At 42.7% G+C, this 19,332-nt stretch overlaps 1 protein-coding gene across 2 annotated transcripts; it reads left to right on the top strand.

Moving 5' to 3' along the window:
- The first annotated feature begins 906 nt into the window (after nucleotides 1-906).
- Epdr1 (ependymin related 1) lies at nucleotides 907-18,577 on the top strand. 2 transcript variants are annotated; one of them, XM_070014194.1, is made up of 3 exons: nucleotides 907-1,043; nucleotides 14,645-14,853; nucleotides 16,240-18,577. In XM_070014194.1, exons 1-3 carry the CDS (start codon nucleotides 916-918, stop codon nucleotides 16,434-16,436), a joined length of 534 nt encoding a protein of 177 aa, XP_069870295.1. In that variant the 5' UTR covers nucleotides 907-915; the 3' UTR covers nucleotides 16,437-18,577. The 2 variants fall into 2 exon arrangements, with proteins under 2 accessions (XP_069870295.1, XP_069870293.1); XM_070014192.1 differs by lacking the exon at nucleotides 907-1,043 and adding an exon at nucleotides 1,196-1,586.
- The last annotated feature ends 755 nt before the right edge of the window (nucleotides 18,578-19,332 follow it).

Raw genomic sequence — 19,332 nt, 5'->3', positions numbered from 1 at the left:
ATAGTAGATTTCTCTGTTGAATTGGTTCACCCTTTGTTCTTTACTTCCCCATCCCCTCCCCAAATCAAAGAAAAAAAGAAACACAAACAGTACAATAAAAAACTTCTTGCTCCCATTTCTTGAAGTTCACTTCAATAAGCATCATTTTATATGATCATATGCTCATAGTTATTGAGCCCTTTCGATCCTCTCCTAAGCATATCCTCCTTAGTTCTCTGTGTTCACTGTGTGAATGTTTAGACTGCTGCTTAATTATTAGGCTCAGGTATAATTATTTGTCATTTACTATCCACTGGATTTACTTGTAGATTTATAGACCCATTCTAATTATTATTGTAATTATTCTGGCTTTTTGGTGGTTAACTGGAGTTAGGAATCTTAAGGCCTTTCCTGCTGGCAGGGATGGTTTTAAATCTTGGTCTTTAAATCTCAGCCTTTTGAGTAGCTAGGATTACAGGCATGAGCCACCAGTGACAGCAGTCTCACCACTTTTGATTTCTAGGGCTGGAGCATTCCTAGCAACGAGTTCCCTGGTTGGGGGGGGAGGGGTGAGGAGAAGGGAAGCAAAATTGGCCCCTGTGTTCTACCACCAATGGGCCTATGGCTTTAAAATTCAAACCCCAGTCTGATGGTTGCACCTTCTCCTGGGTGAATAGCCCCCAAGCAACTCAAGGTCAGCCAAGGTGGGACTGACTCAAAGCAGAGGCCTCTCTGAATTGGGGTCTTCCTCTGTGGTTCCAGACCCCATTGCACTGTCTCCACCCGAAACCCAAGCATCTTGGCTCAGTTTGGTCTCCCCAACTTCCTTCTGTCCCAGGCAGGCTGGGGAAGGCGAGGGGGGGCTGGCCCACTGCTCAGTAACCTTGAGCCCCAGCGATCTTGAGCCCTTGCTCCAGTGCTGGCAAAAGGGCCATAATGAAGCCGCAGTCATCGCTTCACCCAGGGGCCCGCCCATCTTTCCACCTTCTATTGGTACACCCAAGTCACGGTGTGCCAAGAGCCCCCATTCCTCACGTGGACCCCGAAGTCGCTGCGGGTCACCGGTGAGTGCCTTGTCCGGCAGAGCTCCCCGGCCCGCCCCGCCCTCCCCGCGCTGCCCGCCGGCTGCGAGCGGCCCCGCGGCCACTGCGCTCCCAGCTGGCAGCCGCGAGCCGGGAGCGGACGCCAGCACCCGGGCCCGCTGCGCGCGCCCAGATCCGGGCGTCAGGCGGGGCCTCCGCGCGCGCCGACCCCAACAGAAGCGCCGGCTCGCGGGAGCCCCGCGCACCGCCCCGTGCCCCGGCCCTCGGTACCCGCGGGGGCTCCGGCTCGCTCCTCCAGGAAGCGGCAATGCCGGGGCGCGGCCCTCCCCGCGTGGCCCGCGGGCTCGCGGGCGTCTGGCTGCTGTGGGGCGGCCTGTGCGTCCTGGGGGCCGCGGGGCTCCCGAGCGCGCCGCGGCCCTGCCAGGCCCCGCAGCAGTGGGAGGGGCGCCAGGTGGTGTACGAGCAGCGGAGCGGGCGCAACAGCCGCGCCCTGCTGGCCTACGACGGGCCGGGCCGGCGCGTGCGGGTGCTGGACGAGCGGAAGGCGCTGATCCCCTGCAAGAGGTAGGCGGCGGGAGGGGCGCTGGGACCGGCCTTGCGCCCCGGGATCCGCCCTGCCCACCCCGCAAGAGGCTTCTGCAGCCAGAGCCTCGCGGGGGGCCACAGGGCCTGGGCGCGGGCCCACCCAGGGCAGCCTGCAGGTCGCAGGGCCAAGTGAAGAGGAGAACCTGCCAGAGAGCCACCTGGCACCCCAGTCCATGTTCATCTCTAAGTCTGTAAGTTGCCGAGTCAGGTTCATGGCTCTGGGGCCTTCAGAAGCCTAGGGCTTGTCTTCCGTGAGTCACACTAGGAAAGCATATTTTTAAAGCAATATATAGTATATATTATGTAGTATACGATAGGTTTTTAAATTTATTATATAATACATAATTATGTACTTTTATTAGATTCTATATTAATATAGATTTACATACACTATGTATTAGATCGATATATGATGTATATCATGTATCATATAATATATATTTTAATGGAATATGACAATAAGAAAATGACACCCACAAACTCACAACCTGTTACCACTAAAATTTTTATCTTATACCCTTCGTTTTGCCCAGCTAGTTTTTACACAGCCTGTACTATGATCTAGCCCTTCTTTACTCAATCTCTCCTCTTCCATGTTCATACATGTTTTAAAATTGGGTCTCTATTTTTAACAGCTGCACGATATTTCATAGTCTGTGCATACATACACATCATTATCTCAGGTCATTCACCTTTCCACTTTGAAAGATAACAGAGGCTACTCTTTTTTTTTTTTTTTGCCTGGGGCAGCACTTTTTGCTTTTGGCTTAAGATCTGATTTCTAATTTGGGATACCCACCTCTCCTTCCCTCCCCCCCCCCAGCTTCTCCTGTGGGTTTCTCTCAGGGTCATGCTGGCCGCTGGTTATGACACTGAATCCTTGGTGGTGTGCTAAGCTTCAGTAGACAGTAAGATCCATGATGAAGGCTCCATTGTTTCTACAGCACATCAGAGCTAGAGAACACCACTTCATCGGAAAGCATTGGTGGGTGTGGTAGCCATCTTGGGGAAGACCGGGAATGGACAGAACCTTTTGATCTATTGAGAGTTCAAGACAAGACATTATGAAACACAGAGGGCACTCCACACCCCTGGACTCTTCTTTTAATGAGTCAACCCACCACAGGAATATATTTCAAAAAAGCTTGTGACTGTATTGAACACGTAGACATTTTTTCTTATTACTATTTCCTAAACAATACAGTCTATGTACAACTGTTTCTATCACACACTGTATTGGCTACTATAAATAATCTATTATACATAATCTCGAGATAATTAAAAGCATACAGGATGATGTGAGAAAGATGAAATTTCATTCCACTCCCCCTCAGATAGTATTTTCTTTTATGATATAAGAAATTCTACTGTAAAGCCAGGTAAGCTTAGATTTGAATCCAGATTCCAAATGGAGTCTTTGTGCAAGTTAATACAGTTCTCTGACACTGCTTCCTCTTTTACAAAATGGGAATCTTTATGATAACTCATTTCTTAGATGACACAGGTCAGTACATAGATCCCCTTCTGATCACATAGAGAAGATGCTCAGTGCAAGGTCTATTGCCATCAGCAGCAGCACCATCGTGGTGGGTGTTCTGTGTCCCAGAGAGTCTCTGCCAGCCTCTGTGGGCTCTGAACTTGATCCAGCAATCACATAAGCACTCTTCCTTTGGGAGCAGACACAACACGTGAAGCTTCAGCTCTATGTGGTATATTTCTATGAGTTTTGTACCTGGCATAGGAAACAGCATTTTCAAATCCACAAGACTAACTTGTTCTCTCCTTGTATTCAAAACTAGTTGGGCAGCCAGTTTAGAATCAAAAGGTCACAAGTAAAGAGTTGGAGAAGGGAAGCCCTCATTACTCAAGCCTGTAATCTCAGCTACTCCAGAAGCTGAGATCTGAGGATCACCATGCAAAGCCAGTGGTGTGGCAGGAAAATCCATGAGTCTCTTATCGTTAACCAACAAAAAGCCAGAAGGGGAGCTATAGCTCAAGTGATAGTTCAAGCCCCAATACTGGCTCAAAAAAAAAAGAAAACGAGTTGGAACAAATACATTAAACAAGTATTTGGTGATTATGCTAGACATTTAAACATAATGTTGAGTTTTCTGTCATGAATAAGACAGGCTAGCCCAGAGCGATGTTTAATGATTGTCAGGTAATGATGAAGCAATGCCTATATTTTCACCATATAGCTTTCTTGTCATTGCTCCCTGCGAACTCCTTTTGGGGTATTTAGATGCATTAATACCTTAGTGGGGTCTTGGTCAAATCTTGATGGCCAGAAGCTTTTGTAACTCCCCACTTTTCTTCACCCATACATTCAGTGTTGGTCTCACAGTTGTATGTTTAGAAGCAGATATTTTTTTTCTTCTTATCCAAGTTCTTGGCAAGATTCTGTTTCACAGTTCCATCACTGGCTCTTAAGTCAGATGATGAAAAGAATGTTTAGTGTACAAATATCTTTTAAACTTCTTAAATGTAGGTTTGTTGGAACTGACTCAAAAATATTTTCAGGTATCAGCAGTGTGGCCAAGCAACCAGATGTTATTTGGAGAAAATATTATCGGGTTGTCTCTTTGTATTTATTAGTAAGTTGAGAAGTGAGTTTTAGAATTGGATCGACTTCTTAAGATTTTCATTTCGCATCCAGAAAGCTATGGAAAAACCCACTGATAGTTACTGTGGTATGACCAGGATTTTCCAAGCTCTCTTTTTCCTGAGATGATGGAAAAGATTAAACAACTTTGTAAGCTGAAGATAAGCCTGAATGGAGAACGGGGGATATTAGTAATTGATACCATTTTGTTTTCCTAGCCCAGCTGTTTTTCTCAACTCCTTGATCAAATGCACAAGAATTATGTTTGGAAGGCTGGAGGAAAAACAAGGCAATTATTTACTATCTCGGGCCATATGGTGAACTTTATGGGAAAAGCAATGTCGATATTGAGTGAAGGCCACAAAGCCACAGATAAATTACTGCTGTTCCAACATGGTGGCTTCAGTGTTGGGTTTGGTATATCTGTGGGTGTGGTGTTGTACAGAGGCATTATTAAATGAAAACGCAGAGGGGGAATGATCAGAGCAATCCATTCAGTTAAGACCTATTCAGTCTTAACAAGTTCTACTAGATTCTGAAAGTGATGAAAAATACATTATAAAGGGAGTGGCAGTGGGCTTTCATTCTGATCAATTCAAGTCTGTTTCTGTTTTGTTGCCTGATCAATAGACTTAACTCTTATCTTATACAGAACCAGCTGCCTGCATCAGAGAGAGCACTAACATCTGCTAGGTGGTCAGGGGTGCTGACCAGGGCCTCTAGTAGTGCTCTTTAGTGGTCCTTAACTCAGAGCCTCCATGCTTACCATCTTTTAATTTAATTGTAGTAACACATACCCTCCTAGTTTCCAGGTTATTTTTTGTGAGGGGGGTGGTACTGGGGCTTGAACTCAGTTCAAGTGTTAGCCTTGAGGGAAAAAGCTAAAGGAGAGCCCCAGGCTGTCCCTGAGCCTTTTTGCTCAAGGCCAGCGCTCTACCACTCGAGCCACACCTTTACTTCTGACTTTTTGGTAGTTAGTTGGAGATAAGTATCTCATAGACTTTTCTGCCTAGGCTGGCTTTAAACCAGAATCCATAGCTCTCAGCCTCTTGAGTAGCTAGGATTACAACTGTAAGGCACCCATGCCTGACCCAGATCATTTCTTAAAAGCTAGGTAGAGAGAATTAACTGATTTCATGAAGGTAGCAATTGTGCTTCTAACCTATCAAGCTGGTTTCTGCCATAATGCACTAATTTTAAAATGATTCTCAAGTTGTCCCTTTGTGTCAATAAATTCACAATTTTTTTCCCTCCTTTTCTTTTTCTTGTAAGCCTGTACATATGAGTTATTTTTCAATGTGTGGCCCTAAGTTCGCAGGACTGTCCTTTCCTTCCAGCCATCTCCATACTAAGAATTGAATAGGACTGCTTAGAGGGGCGTTTGCCCGTGTGTCTGCTGTGGAAGGTCAGTTTTCTGGGGCTTCATCACCCTAGGCAACTTTAACAATCTTCAGTGTTTAAGAATGAAGATAAGCCTTCCTTTCCAAACACAGAATTTAATTTAATTTTGGAAGCTATCTAGCTCTCACTTAATAGAAAAATCCCAATTAGAGTACAAAGAACTTTTTTTTTTTTTTGGTCAATCATGGGGCCTGAACTCTAGGCCTCGGCACCATCCCTCAGCTCTTCAGCTCAAGGCTAGCACTCTACCACTTGAGCCACAGCGCCCACTTCGGGCTTTTTTTTTTTTTTTTTTTTCTGCTTCTGTAGTGCTAAGGAATCAAACGCAGAGCCTCATGCATGCAAGGCAAGCACTCTACCACTGAGCCACCTTCCCAGCCCTGTATGGAGAACTTTTTGAAGAAAATCTCTGAATTACTTGAGTGTGAAATGACTGCCTGATAGACCATCCTCAAATGCCTCAATGTTTATTTTCCTGTGTAATTTCAATGCATCCTTTAAAGTCAGGAAGTGAACACTGATTCATTCCTAGTTTTGCCCATTGTTTTTTGTGTCTCTTTATGACAAAAGAGAACAGTTTAAATTCAAGCCTATATGTACATGGTATGTGTTCAGTCTTTCCTTCCCTCCCTCCTTCCCTCCCTCCCTCCCTCTCTCCCTCCGTCCCTTCCTTCTTTCCTTCCTTCCTTCCTTCCTTCCTTCCTCTGGTCCTGGTCACTATCCTTGAGTTTATGTGCTTAAAGCTAGTGCTCTGCCACATAAACCACAGCTCCAGTTCTGGCTTATTGTGGTCCACTGGAGATAAGAGTCTCATGGACTTTCCTTGCTTCAAACGGATCCTCAGATCTCAGCCTCCTGAGTAGCTAGGATTACAGGCGTGCAACCCTAGCGAGTACAGTGACCAGCTCCAATCTCTTTCTATCTGGAACTGCTCTAAAGGCTCTTTTTTTCACTTTGGAATTTTTTTTTAAGATTCTGAACCTGTGATTTTATCCCCAGTCTCCCCAGTTGGGTTTGTCTTAGGTTTCCTCATCTTTAACTGAGTTATTTACCTTTAGCAGAAATATCTCAGATGTGATATAATATGTTTATTTCATCCCAGTGTTCACCCTAATCACTTGTTTGACTTTTCACTGTGAGGAGACATCATTTTCCTTTGTCATTAATAAGTATTTTTCTTGGGAGATACTTTTAAGCCTTATATCTATCCTATTCTTCATTAAGCTTTCAATTTACTCATTTATTTCCATATGAACTCAAATATCTTACCTGATTCTGTTTGTTCTTGGTGTTTAGTCTGATGTCACAGATTTGGTGAATCACCATCCAGGTTTTTTTTTAGATATGTCTTATTTAATTTATTTATTTTTGTACTGGTACTTGGTCCTGGGAGCTTTCCCTTAGCTTTTTTCCTCAAGGTTGGTCCGCTATCACTTGAGCCATCTCTCCACTTCTGGCTTTTCGGTAGTTAATTGGAGACAAGAATCTTTCAGACTTTTCTGTTCAAGATGGTTAGAGCCACAGTCCTCAGATCTCAATCTGCCAGGCATCATCCACTGGCATGAGGGCTCTCTTATTTTTGTAACTCCTTTCCCATACAATGACAAAAAAAAAATAGGTTCCCGATATGCAGTGGCAGCAGTGGACTGATTACATGCTGTTAGGTTAGTTTCTTCCCATCTAAACCTTCTCCTCACCCCACTTGAGAGCTGTATGAGAGGCCAGTCCCTGTAGAAACCTGTCTTGTTTGGCCCTCCTAATGGCTTTTGTCTAAGTTGTTCAACCAGAGAAAGAGTGAGGTCAGGTTGCATTTTTTGTATGCTTGTTTTCTCTTGGATTTCTCAGTGTATCATCACTGCAAGTCCTCAGACAGTGTCTGTGTGTCTGGGGGAGGTATTAGTATAGATTAGTATAAAGTGTGCAACAGATTTTTATTTGATCATGGGCCCTGTTTTGCAAAGATTGGGCTTTCATTTTAAGCAGTCATGCCTTTGAGGATTTCAGAGGAATGACTCCTCCCTTGGCCTCTCTTCTCCTCTCTTGATCTCTGATATTTAGATGGCTGGAGCTAATGTTTTCTTTTATTAGCTCAGGAAGTCAGAGTGCTCGTGGCCTCTTGATGCTCAAAGAATAAACTGTGTTGATTTGCAACACTGAGTTTTTCTCCAAGAAAGAGATTTTATCTCAAAGAAGTAAAGTGTTCTTTATGGGATCCAATTTCCAGAGTCTATAAACCCAGGGTATCAGGGTGGGAAGGAAGAAGTGGGAAAGGCACGGAGGAAAAAGAGGTGCCAAGAAGATAAATCCATAATCCTGTTAGAAGATAAGAGTGACTTACAAATGGAAGCCAGAGAGCTAGAGGTGGCTGCCATACTGGAAAAAGCTGGAAACAGTTTTTCTTCTATCCAGTAACCCTGAGCTGATTCTTCCTGATTCTGACCTTAAAGAAGATGGTCAAGGGCAAAATGCCCAAAGATCTGAATATATTCCACCAATTAGTGGTTTGTTTTTCCTGGAAAAAAAATATGATAGTTTTGTATTCTCTAATTCCCGTAAATGTCTTTTATTTCCCCCCTTTATAATTTATTTTATTTTACTCATCTTAAAAAAATACAATTTCTCTAGAAGGCCATGAGCAGAAACCTCTTTCTTCCCCTCTATTTAAAGCAGCTCTGATACTGATTCCAATTTCTATTCTCACAGATTGTGTTGAATTCCCTCCACTCAGACTTTCATCACAGCTCCACTGAGGATGGTTTGAGCAAGAGCAATAAACGCCCCATAACTAACCAGTTCGTCTTTATCAGTCCTGATTTTACTGTTGGATGTGAACTCCATCCACTTGACTTTTAATACGACACTCTTCTGCCTTTTCTCCCTTGCCTTCTTTCCTCTCCCAGTCTTCTTGATTCTTCCTCCTCTGGACTAGTCATGATGGAAAGTCCTAGCTTTCTTTCCTTTACTGTTTGTCTAAACTCACTTTCTTGGTGATCCCATCTAGGTCCTGGTTTTAAATGAACCCCTCTCTGTGGAGAATTCCTTCATGTCTAGCTCCACAGATCTCCTGTGAACTCTATACTATAGGCCCAGATTCTTAGTTGATTGATTCCTTGGGACTCCAACCATCATTTCAAGCTCTGCATGTCCAAGATAAAGTTCCCCTACAAATAAACAAAACAGCCAGCCCAAACCCAAACCAACCAAACCAAGCTAAACTTCCTCCTTTAGTTTCTTTATGTGATAGCAGTTGTTCTGCATAAAATCCTTAGAATGATTCTTAATTTATCTTTCTCTCCACCTGCCACAAGTGCTTCAAAAGCAAATCTGATTGATTATGATTTTGATGGATACCCAGATTCTAAACATAACTCCCCTACTTTTCTCATCGCACCTTTGTCCTCTGTTGCCTGGATTTTTGTCATAGCCTCCTATTGGCCCTGACACCTCTGTCCTGGCTCCTTTTTGTCTAGTATCCTACTAGACTAAGCTATTGTGTTTAAAGATGTATCATGTCCCTGATCTGTTCAAGAATGCTTTCCCATCAATTTTAGAGTCAGTGTCCATACTTTGAACAAAGATGTCTTAGAAGACCTGAAGGGCCTATAGGATCTTCTTCCCACCACCCACCCTACACCTTAATCTCCTGGGCTTCCTAGCCAGCTTACAGCTTCAGCCTGCTAATTTAACTGGAACTTGTAGTTCTCTTTTATTCTGCTTAGAATGATTTCCCCCCCGAAAAACTGCACAACCCACTCACAAGCTTTACCGTATCTCCTTCCATGACCACCTCATATGTTTAAAGTACTTAACATCTAATATATTTCTTGTTAACGTCTTCTGGTATCTGAAGATATTTCCACGCTGCATATATTTATAGATCTTGCACTACATCCTGTCTCAGTTAACAGTATGTGTAAAACTGCCTGCCATGATACACCCTGAGGACACAAGAGTGAGACATGACTGAGTGCAGTATACAGGGTGGTCACAGAAGGTCGTCTCTCAGGGTAAAACTCAGAAAGATTTTCCTTTTCCTTGGACTGTATCCTTAAGCAATTTAACTTTCCCCTGCTGTATGTGATTGGCATTGATGTGTACAATGACATTGTGTCTAACAGGGCACTTGGGGCAAGTGTTTTTCTTTTTCTGGCTCATAATTACTGGAGGGTGTAACTCAAAAGCTGATGTATGACAGAATGGCGAGTGTTTGTAGCTCAGATTTTCCTCCTCCAGATCTGTGGACTGGAGTCAGAAGGCCAACATGCATTACTAACCTATTATATTGTCTATTAAACAGATCCAGACTTTGACCAATATCTTCCATAAAATCCAAAGTCCTTTAGTAATCACAATCTAATATCTGTCCACTCCCTTTTCTGTAATATAATATTCCGTAGATAGCCAAACATTCCTACATGGATGGGGGGAATCATCCATTCCCCAGTGAACACAGGGCATGTTGTTAGAGAATTAAAATAAATCTGGTATGAGACCCAACTTGGGTCTGGTCCAGGACACATTATTGAGTATTTATGACCCAGGCCTTGCATTTTCTCATCTATTAAAAAAAATAACCTGTCAGCAGCTGAATTTGTTAGTCTGTAAACTTTACCTTAGACCTTTTTCGGCCCAACTTTCCCAATTTAAGACAGAGAAACAATACTTCTTGACTATAACTGATTGGGTTCACCCATACCCATACCAGGGCAAGCTCCAATGACTGATATTGTTAATAGTAGCCAAGTACTTGGTTCCTGCACATTCTGGAAGGGAAGGCTCATAAGAGCCTAAGGAATCAAATCTATCATGCCTGAACACAGGGGTGTTTATTTATTTCATTAAGGATGCTTACAGCTACAGATGAAATAAAATCTAACATGTTGAATCATAATATGCTTATTGTTTATTCTAGAATTCTGGGGATACATATTCCTAGGTTTGATTCAACATGCTCATCAAGAACCAGTTTCTTCATCCATTTCTTGTGCTGTTCTTCACATGTTGTCCCTGTGTTTACAGATAGCATGTTGACTTGTTGCTTGTAGTTTTGAAAGGACTGACCCCACCCCAAGCATCGTGTCTTTAACTTACTACGCTCAAGGATAAGAAATAATAGAAGCAGAAAGGGACATGAGTTTTCGTTTTCCTTGGTGAAAGAGGATTCCCTTCCCTGCAGACTTTCCTTTACATTTCCAAGGCCAGAATCAATTCTACTTCTTGCTGTAAGATAGATGAAGAAAACAAGCAATATGAAATACTTAGCAAGAGACAGAAATGCTAAATCTTTATGAAGGCTTGTGCTAGAGCACTCAATAAGTCTTTCCACTAGCTCTCTGTCCCCTTCTATAACTTAACCTCCCTGTTTCACAGTGTAACAGGTCTTCTATGTAGAAGCTAAGTGATGAGTTTCTTGTTGTAACAAGATAATTTTGCATTTATGTAACAATTCAGTTATCTTAGGTTATCTTCATAATAATGCTGTAAGAGCCAAAATTTCAAATCATTATTACATATGAGAAATAGATTATAATTATAATCAGACATCTCACTAAGAGTAAATAAAGCACCTTGGTTCCTTGACCTAAACTTTCTGACAACCATTAAATTTGACCAGATTTTTAAGCACACAATCAAGTCAGTCTTTGTCTCTGTCTCTGTCTCTGTCTCTGTCTCTCTGTCTCTCTCTCAAGGAAAAAACATGCAATGGGATTAACAAAAAACCGTATTGCCCTTGAGAGTCAATTTCCACATCCTACTTATCAGATGGGCTCAAAGCCAAATTTAACAGCATTCTCTGTTGGCAGGACTATAAAGAAAACAAACATTCACATATATTTCTGGTAAGAGTGCAAAATAACACAGTCCTATGAGGAAAAATCTGCCAGTATTTCACACACAGCTGTAAATAAGAAAGATAAGCCAGAACTCAAGGCTTAGAGTTTAAGCCTGGTTCCAAAAATAAGAAAATCATCAAGCTGATACCTTTACAATTTAAAATTTTAACATTAAGAACCAGTATTCCATAAAGATTATCTAGAAATATATATATGTATATATGTATATATATATATATATATGTAGATACATGCACAAAGTTGAGTATTTCTGAAAGTTGGAATTTCTGAACAACTTTTACTTCTTCCTTTTCCTTCCTGTATTATTCAAATTTCTGTACTTTGAACATGGGTCATTTTTATGAGAGCTGTAAACCTATTTTCAAAAGAAATAAAACGTGTGCAGATTTTCAGTTTTTTAGAAGACATAAGTATGGTGTAGCATAGTGTTAAAGAAAATGGATTTTCAAAAACTGAAATTGATAATGAGGGTTTTGTTAAGAAAATCGATAAGCTTTTGTCCCATCTGATGAGAATGGAGACAGGCTGGGGCCTCTTCCTCCAGGCTGTGGTTGCCTTGGAGATCTCCCTCTTGAACCCAAGGGCAGCCTGGCCAGCTGTGACCTTGTTTATGCTGAAGCCTCCTGTCAGTCTCTGCCTTTGTGGGAACTCTCACCCTTTCCTTTTAGGGTCTGTGCTGTCTGGTGTCTGGCCAACAAAGAGGTGAATTTTGCTTGTTGGTGTTGACCTGTCTGTCTGTTTATCCTCCATGCCCATTCTAGCACCTTGCCTTATTTGGTTGTACACCAGAAGTGCAATTTCTGACTTCTGTATTCCTTGTTAGAACCAGAGTTGGATCCTGCCTGGAAAATGTCCAGTTCCTGTGAGACTGGTTTGTTAGCCATGATACCTCTTTTCCACCTGGGCTGGTCTGTGCATTTGACCTTCTATCCTTCCCTACTGAGCTTCAGGTCCAGGGTTCTATTAGCAATGTAGTGATTGAAATGTTCACATGAGCATTGGAGCCAATACAGCATTCATTAAAGGTTCCCTTCCTAAAATTTGTGAAACAATACTAGTCACATTGGATGAATGATAAGTTCTGTGTTCTTTCCTGTAAAACGATCATTTTAAGTTTTACTTAATGTACTATCAACATAACTTCACTATTGATGGTGACTTTAAAAAAATGCTTTCAGATCTGGAAAGTTACAGAGAGCATCAATGAATGCAGAAAATGCATGTACCAGGGAATGGACAGCTGCTGGAGTCTCAGCTTGTAGGATTCACTGTTAGTCAGTTTATATGGTGGAAAAGAACAACCCATGGCCTCTGAATTTATGTTTGATATGCCCAGTTATCTACTGAAGCTGACTCATAGTCACAGTTCCACATATCCAGAGGACTGCTCTCATTGTGCATTCAGGGTCACATGTCCTCTGCCGGTCCATTCCTGGGAATGGCAAGGTCTGCCATGACCACAGTGGCTGTGGGGTGGTTTTCTGCTAGCCTATGGATATGAGAGGTGAAAACAGTGGTCTCTCAAAGGAACCCCAGTTCCCTGGTGCACATAGCTGTCTGTCCCACAGGGGACAGCCATCACGCGTTGAGAAGCACACACCTGGACTATCAGAAAATTAGCAGGAAAGACTTTCAGGCTGAGGTATGTAGGACTGGAGGAAGCAGTACTAACAGTGAAGTGATACTAACAGTGAAGAGAAGACCAATGAAAGCAACTGTACATCCCTAACGGTGCACTGTGGAGGTGTTCTGTGGATGGACTGATTACTATTAGAAGCATTTCGGATAGGATTTGTATCCTATCCCTGAGTGGACAGAGACATCCATATCTGGGTGCACTGTGCTCTACAAGTTGGAATTCAGTATACGGACCTCCAGGGAGTGCTTCAGACACTTACAGACTGGGAAGACAAGGGCAATACAACTTCAAAGTTACTCAAACAGCTAACATGTTTGTGTGTGTGTGTGTGTGTGTGTGTGTGTGTGTGTGTGTGTGTGTGTGTGTGTGTGTGTGTGTGTGTGTGTGTGTGTGTGTGTGTGTGTTGGTGTGTTCTCCTGGGGCTTGAACTCAGGGCCTAGGCATGGTCTCTGAGCTTTTTTATTTCTGAAGTCTTGTACTCTACCACTTGAGCCACAGCTCTACTTCTTGGTTTTTATTGGTTAATTGAAGATGGTTCTCATAGACTTTCCTGCCCCAGCTGACTTTGAACCACCATCCTCAGATCTCAGCTTCCTGAGTAGCTAGGATGACAGAGGTATGACCCATTGGTGACAGGCTGAGCTAACAGTTTTATGTGGAATATGTATATATATGTATATAAATATAAAATATTTTGAACAATATCTCACAAAACACACATTTACTTTCGTTTATTCACTTCCATGTGAAAAGTCTGTATTCCATTTGTTTGTTTTTGTTTTACCCTTGCACACCATTTCCTATCTTTTCCTGGAATAATGTGTGTGTGTGTGTGTGTGTGTGTGTGTGTGTGTGTGTGTGTGTGTGTAAACTGAGGTCATGCTAGGTGCCAGTGGCTCATGTTTATAATCTTAGCTACTGAGAAGACTGAAATCTGATAGTCCAGGTTTGAAGCAGCCTAGACAGACAATTCCTCAAAACTCTTTATTTCCAATTACTTCCGCAAAACACTTATTTCCAGTTAACTGGCAAAATAAAGTTACAAGTGATGGTGTAGCTTAAGTGGTAGAGTGACAGCTGTGAGTGGAAAAATTGAGCAATAGCCTGAGGCCCAGAGTTCATTCCTCACTCAAGATACGATACCCCTGCAATTCCTTGGCTTGCTGCTGCAAGAAGAGCTTGCTCAAATAAGCCAAGGACAAATCTTCCTTTACCCCTGGTTGAGTGAGAGGTCAGAACCCAGCTGCCAAACCAAGGCCACGTTGTCTCCATGTCTGTCTCCTCAGTGTAGGTCTGGCATGGGACAGGTCACTGATGAGAATTTTTCCAGTGAATATTCAGTTCTGGCCTCTGAATCGTAATTATTTCCCCTCCTGTTCTTTGGTGTGTCTTAGTGTTTCTAAGTAAGAAGACAATTGCTTTAACAAGCAAAATGATTTGTTTTCTGTTTTAAAGCCAATTTGTACCCAGAATCCTTTGCGTTTTATGCTGGTGAGAGATGTAAAAGTCCTAAGCTATTTTCTTTACTTCTCTCTTTCAGATTATTTGAATATATTCTGCTCTATGAAGAAGGAGTGATGTTCCAGATTGAACAGGTCACCAAGCAGTGCTCAAAGATCCCCCTGACAGAGCCCTGGGATCCTCTGGACATTCCTCAGAACTCTACCTTTGAAGACGAGTACTCCATCGGGGGCCCTCAGGAGCAGATCACAGTCCAGGAGTGGTCTGACAGGAAGTCGGCCAGATCCTGTAAGCATTGGAATGTGGGAGCATTTTATCTCCGGATGCATGATTGAAACAAAAGACTAAACCCCTTAAGGAAGGTAGCGGCCAGGGAAATTGATAAACTCAAACTAATGGCTTAAAACCAATGGAAGTCCCTCATGAATTTTCATATTTATGTGATACTCACATCTAAGCATTTTACTTAAAAGACCCCCACCTTCTGCCACATTGGCTCTTCTAGAATAGAGTTTGGGCCTTCCATGGTCACCCTGCAGTCTGTGTCATTGAAGGCATTATTCTGCAGCTCACACCGGGGTCAGATGCTACCTTTTCCTTCCAAGGTGGCAGTGACTGCTTTGATTCCATTATTCTGAGCACAAGGTGGCCTGCTTTGATGGGCTGCTACTTCCTTAGTTCTGAGATGGTTTTGGACACACAGATATTCATGCCATAGAAAACCTTGGGGGCATTTTCTCAGGAAATTGAACAGAATCGTCACATGGTTCAGCAATTCCAATTCCAAAAATTGATGTCAGGAACTCAGAGGTATTTGTACAGCTGAGTTCATACCAACATTATAGCCAATGGTCAAAAGGTGGAAAAATCCACAGCTCTAACTTTCAGATAAGTTTGTAAACAAAAATGAGATCTATTTATTCAGTCATATTTTATTCATCCATAAAATAGAAATTCTGGCATATGCTACAATGTGGGTAGTCCTTACTGACATTACATTAAGGGAAAGAAGTTAGTCAGGTAGCAGTAACTCATGCCTGTAATCCTAGCTATTCAGGAGACAGATCTGAGGACTGTGAGCTTCAAGCCAGCCTGGGCAAGGAAGTTCATGAGACTTTTATCTCTAATCAACCATCAAAAAGATGAAGAGGAGCTGTGGCTAAAGTGATAGAGTGCTGGCCTTGAGGGAAAACGCTATGAAATACTGCCCAGACATGAGTTCAAACCTCATTATTGACAGCGAGAGATAGACAGTCAGACAGACAGACAGACAGACAAACCACATATACACAGACACACAGAGACAGAGACAGAGAGAGAGGATTCCACTTAAATGAGGTACCCAAATACATAGAGGTGGACAGTAGAATGGTGTTAGGCACTCGGGGGGAAGAATAATGGGAAGTTACCACTTAATTGATACAGATTTCTCAGCATGGGAAAATGGAAAGGTTTTCACGATGGTTGATGGTGGTGGTTCTAGATCAGGATGATGCATTTTCTATGTCCAAAGCAGATGCTTAAAAGTAGTTAACATGGTGCGTGTGTGTGTGTGTGTGTGTGTGTGTGTGTGTGTGTGTGTGTGTGTGTGTGTGTGTGTGTGACCACAGTAATAAAAGGCACAGCTACTTTGTCTGTCTCCTCAATTAAAAAGCCAACTTTCTCCCACTCCAGATGAAACTTGGATTGGCGTTTACACAGCCAAGGATTGCTATCCCGTCCAGGAAATGTTCATCAGGAATTACAGTGTGGTGCTGTCCACACGGTTTTTCGATGTGCAGCTGGGCATTAAGGACCCCTCTGTTTTTAACCCTCCAAGCACATGCCAGATGGCCCGGCTGGAGAAGATGAGTGAGGACTGTTTGTGGTGAGCCAGCCCAGGCATAAGTGACAGCCTGGGCCATCAGCCCCTAGTGACCCCAGCTGGACACAGACTTGGATGGATCCGAATCTACACTGGAAATAGATAACAAGACTTTTCAGATCAGCACTAATGTGGGTTCTCTCCTGGATTGGATGCTGGCTACTCAGCTCCATTTACAGAAGGAGGCTAAATGGACTAAAGGCCTTCTAAAATACACGTGGGTCTGTGTCTTCTGTGCATAGACGTATGCTCAGGGGAGTACAGAGCACATTAAGAATGGATGGTAATAAGAAAACAGAATGATTTTTGATACGTTTTATTATTCATTCTCTACAAAGAAAGCTGTCTGCATTATGGCCTACTGTTTCCAAAGTGACACCTTTAAATGCTTTCAGAGTATTATGGCCTGATCCCATGGACATAAATATTTCAGAAGGAAATAAAAAGTTCTCATGTGTAGCAATATTTCTCTAAAAAGGAGGGAGAAGTCTTAGGCAGGAGTGTATGGATAATCTTAAGATCTGTATAGTGAAGCATGAGCCATGTGTCCTTCCTATTCTCCATGCAAGAGAACTGACTGATGGGCTGGATTTTCCCATACTTGTCAGTGGACAGATAATGTCATATAATATAGCACTGAACTTGGAGTTGGGAGAGTATCAATTCCAACTCAAAGACTAGAACTTCTTTGAGTATTAGATGCTCTAGGCTTGCTCTCGCTTTGGCTTCCCTGGGTGTCTCACCTCATAAAGACACAACCTCTGACTATCTGACTTCGCTTGCTCTTCCCAGCTCAGCTCACACATGCCCCTCTCTGAGCCTGAATGAATCGTGCTTAGCAGCACAAGCATGCTTGTCTCCAATACATAGTATGCAATGTGACAACTTTTGCTTCCTAAATGCTACCCTCCGCCATCCTGGCTCAAATCCCCTTGAGTACAGGTACAGTGTTCTGTTTACCTTTTATATCCCCAGCACCAAGGAAGTGCCTGACACACGGTCAGTGCCCTCAACATTTATAGAGGAGAGAACACTGGCCTCTGTGGTTCTCAGTTTCCTCATCTGTTAAGTGGGTTTTAGTTCTTTGAGGGGGACTTCCATTAATACAATAATAATACAATACAAATATACAATATTATAACACATTCAACAATTTTCAGTTCTTCTGTTATTGTATTTCACCTTGCCATCTATAGCTTTTAGTCCAAGAGAAATATGTGACACCTGTATTATGCTAAAAACAATCTGTATCACTATAGTTAATCTATATTAATAAACAAAGTGTTATCACAAATGGTTTTTTGATATATTTTGTAAAAATTGGATGAACTTGACTATAAGGGAGTTAAGATTCTTTTTCTTTCCTTCACCTGACACTTTTACTTGTTGGCTGGCACTCTATCCACTGAACCCAAGATTCCTTTAATATGTAAATAATAAAGTGCTTTGTGCAATAAAAACCCTATTGGATGTCTGCTAAAGAAGCTCAATCTTCTTGCCTGGGTCCAAAGCTTTAGAGTCAGTTTTGACCCATTTGTCTCCTTTAGTCCCCTTGCATCCTGACAAAATGATTCTTAAAGCTACTGCTTTTGTCTCTCTCCACAGCCACCACCAGTTCTGGCTTCTTAAAATCCTTTTCTTTCTTTTCTTTTTTAACACAAGGAGGGATCTTTTCATTCCCTGTCCTTACCATGGCCTTTCTTTCTTAGAAACCACCCTGTGCTCCATTTATTCAGCATCATCAGCCAATAGAGTGCCCACTCTGCCCATGCTGGGTCCTGTATCATGAAGGGGACAGGGTCAAGCAGGCAGCCAGAGGGCACAGGAAGAGTGTCAGCTGATTTCAGGAATTCCAGTTGAAAGCCTCTTGTGACACCCTCAGAATGGTCCTTCTCCTTCAATCTACATGCCTTCCCTCAGCCCTTGGAGTCAGGCCCTTCCCAGGCCCTGCCTACTGTAAACAAAAAGAAAGAAATCTATTTTATTCAGGAACACATGTAGGTTCCCTTTTCTTTTACAGTTGATCCATTCTAATAATGAACCCACTTCTTAGAAATGATTGAAAAGTGCAGAAGGCTTTTACCCTAGTGGAGAGCTCAGTAAGGATCTGATGGTTCTCCACTGCCAGGAAAGGAAAGGAAAGGAAAAGAAAGGAAGGGAAGGGAAGGGAGGGGAGGGGAGGGGAGGGAAGGGAAGGGAAGGGAAGGGAAGGGAAGGGAAGGGAAGGGAAGGGAAGGGAAGGGAAGGGAAGGGAAGGGAAAGGTTTTGATGAGGCTAGGTGCTCTCCAACACTGGCACTGTTTTTTGCTTGTTCATTTTATCTTGCTTGTTTTGTTGAATTTTTGCAAGTCATTAACTTGGGTTTATTTACATTTTATACTCTCGTTTTCAAGAGTACTGATTGAAGTGATTCTGTTCCCTGATTGAGTTATAGTTTGTGTTTGGATGTGATTCTGTTCCCTGATTGAGTTATAGTTTGTGTTTGGATGTAACACAGGGTCTCTCTCAACACTGTGGAAGTGCTCTGCCACTCAACTACATCCCCCACCTTCACACTGTTCTTTCGTTGAGAAATAATACCTGGCTCCCTTCCCTATGTGGCAGTGGAGTATTCCTATTCTTGTTCAGTCACCTTGAGTAGATCATTGCTAGTGATCATCAGAGCCAAAGATAAGAGGACCGTACACAGGCACTGGGGCCTACTCATGAGGAGAGCCCAGTGCTTCACATGCTTTCAAACATGACGGTCATGGTGATAGGCAGGAGTCTAAGATGAGGACCACTCTGTGGGTACCCCACCTCTTCTGTTTGTCTCCAGGTGCTATAACAGAGCAACCCATTTCCATCTCTCCCACCACAGCTTTGCTATTTAAACATTTCTAAGACTCATACAAGCACCAAGG

The sequence above is a fragment of the Dipodomys merriami genome, unplaced genomic scaffold (genome assembly GCF_024711535.1).
Source record: "Dipodomys merriami isolate MVZ:Mamm:240054 unplaced genomic scaffold, mDipMer1.0.p SCAF_94, whole genome shotgun sequence".
Classification (NCBI taxonomy): domain Eukaryota; kingdom Metazoa; phylum Chordata; class Mammalia; order Rodentia; family Heteromyidae; genus Dipodomys; species Dipodomys merriami.
Note: the sequence above shows the minus strand (reverse complement) of the source record. Positions and strands in the feature narration are given on the sequence as shown.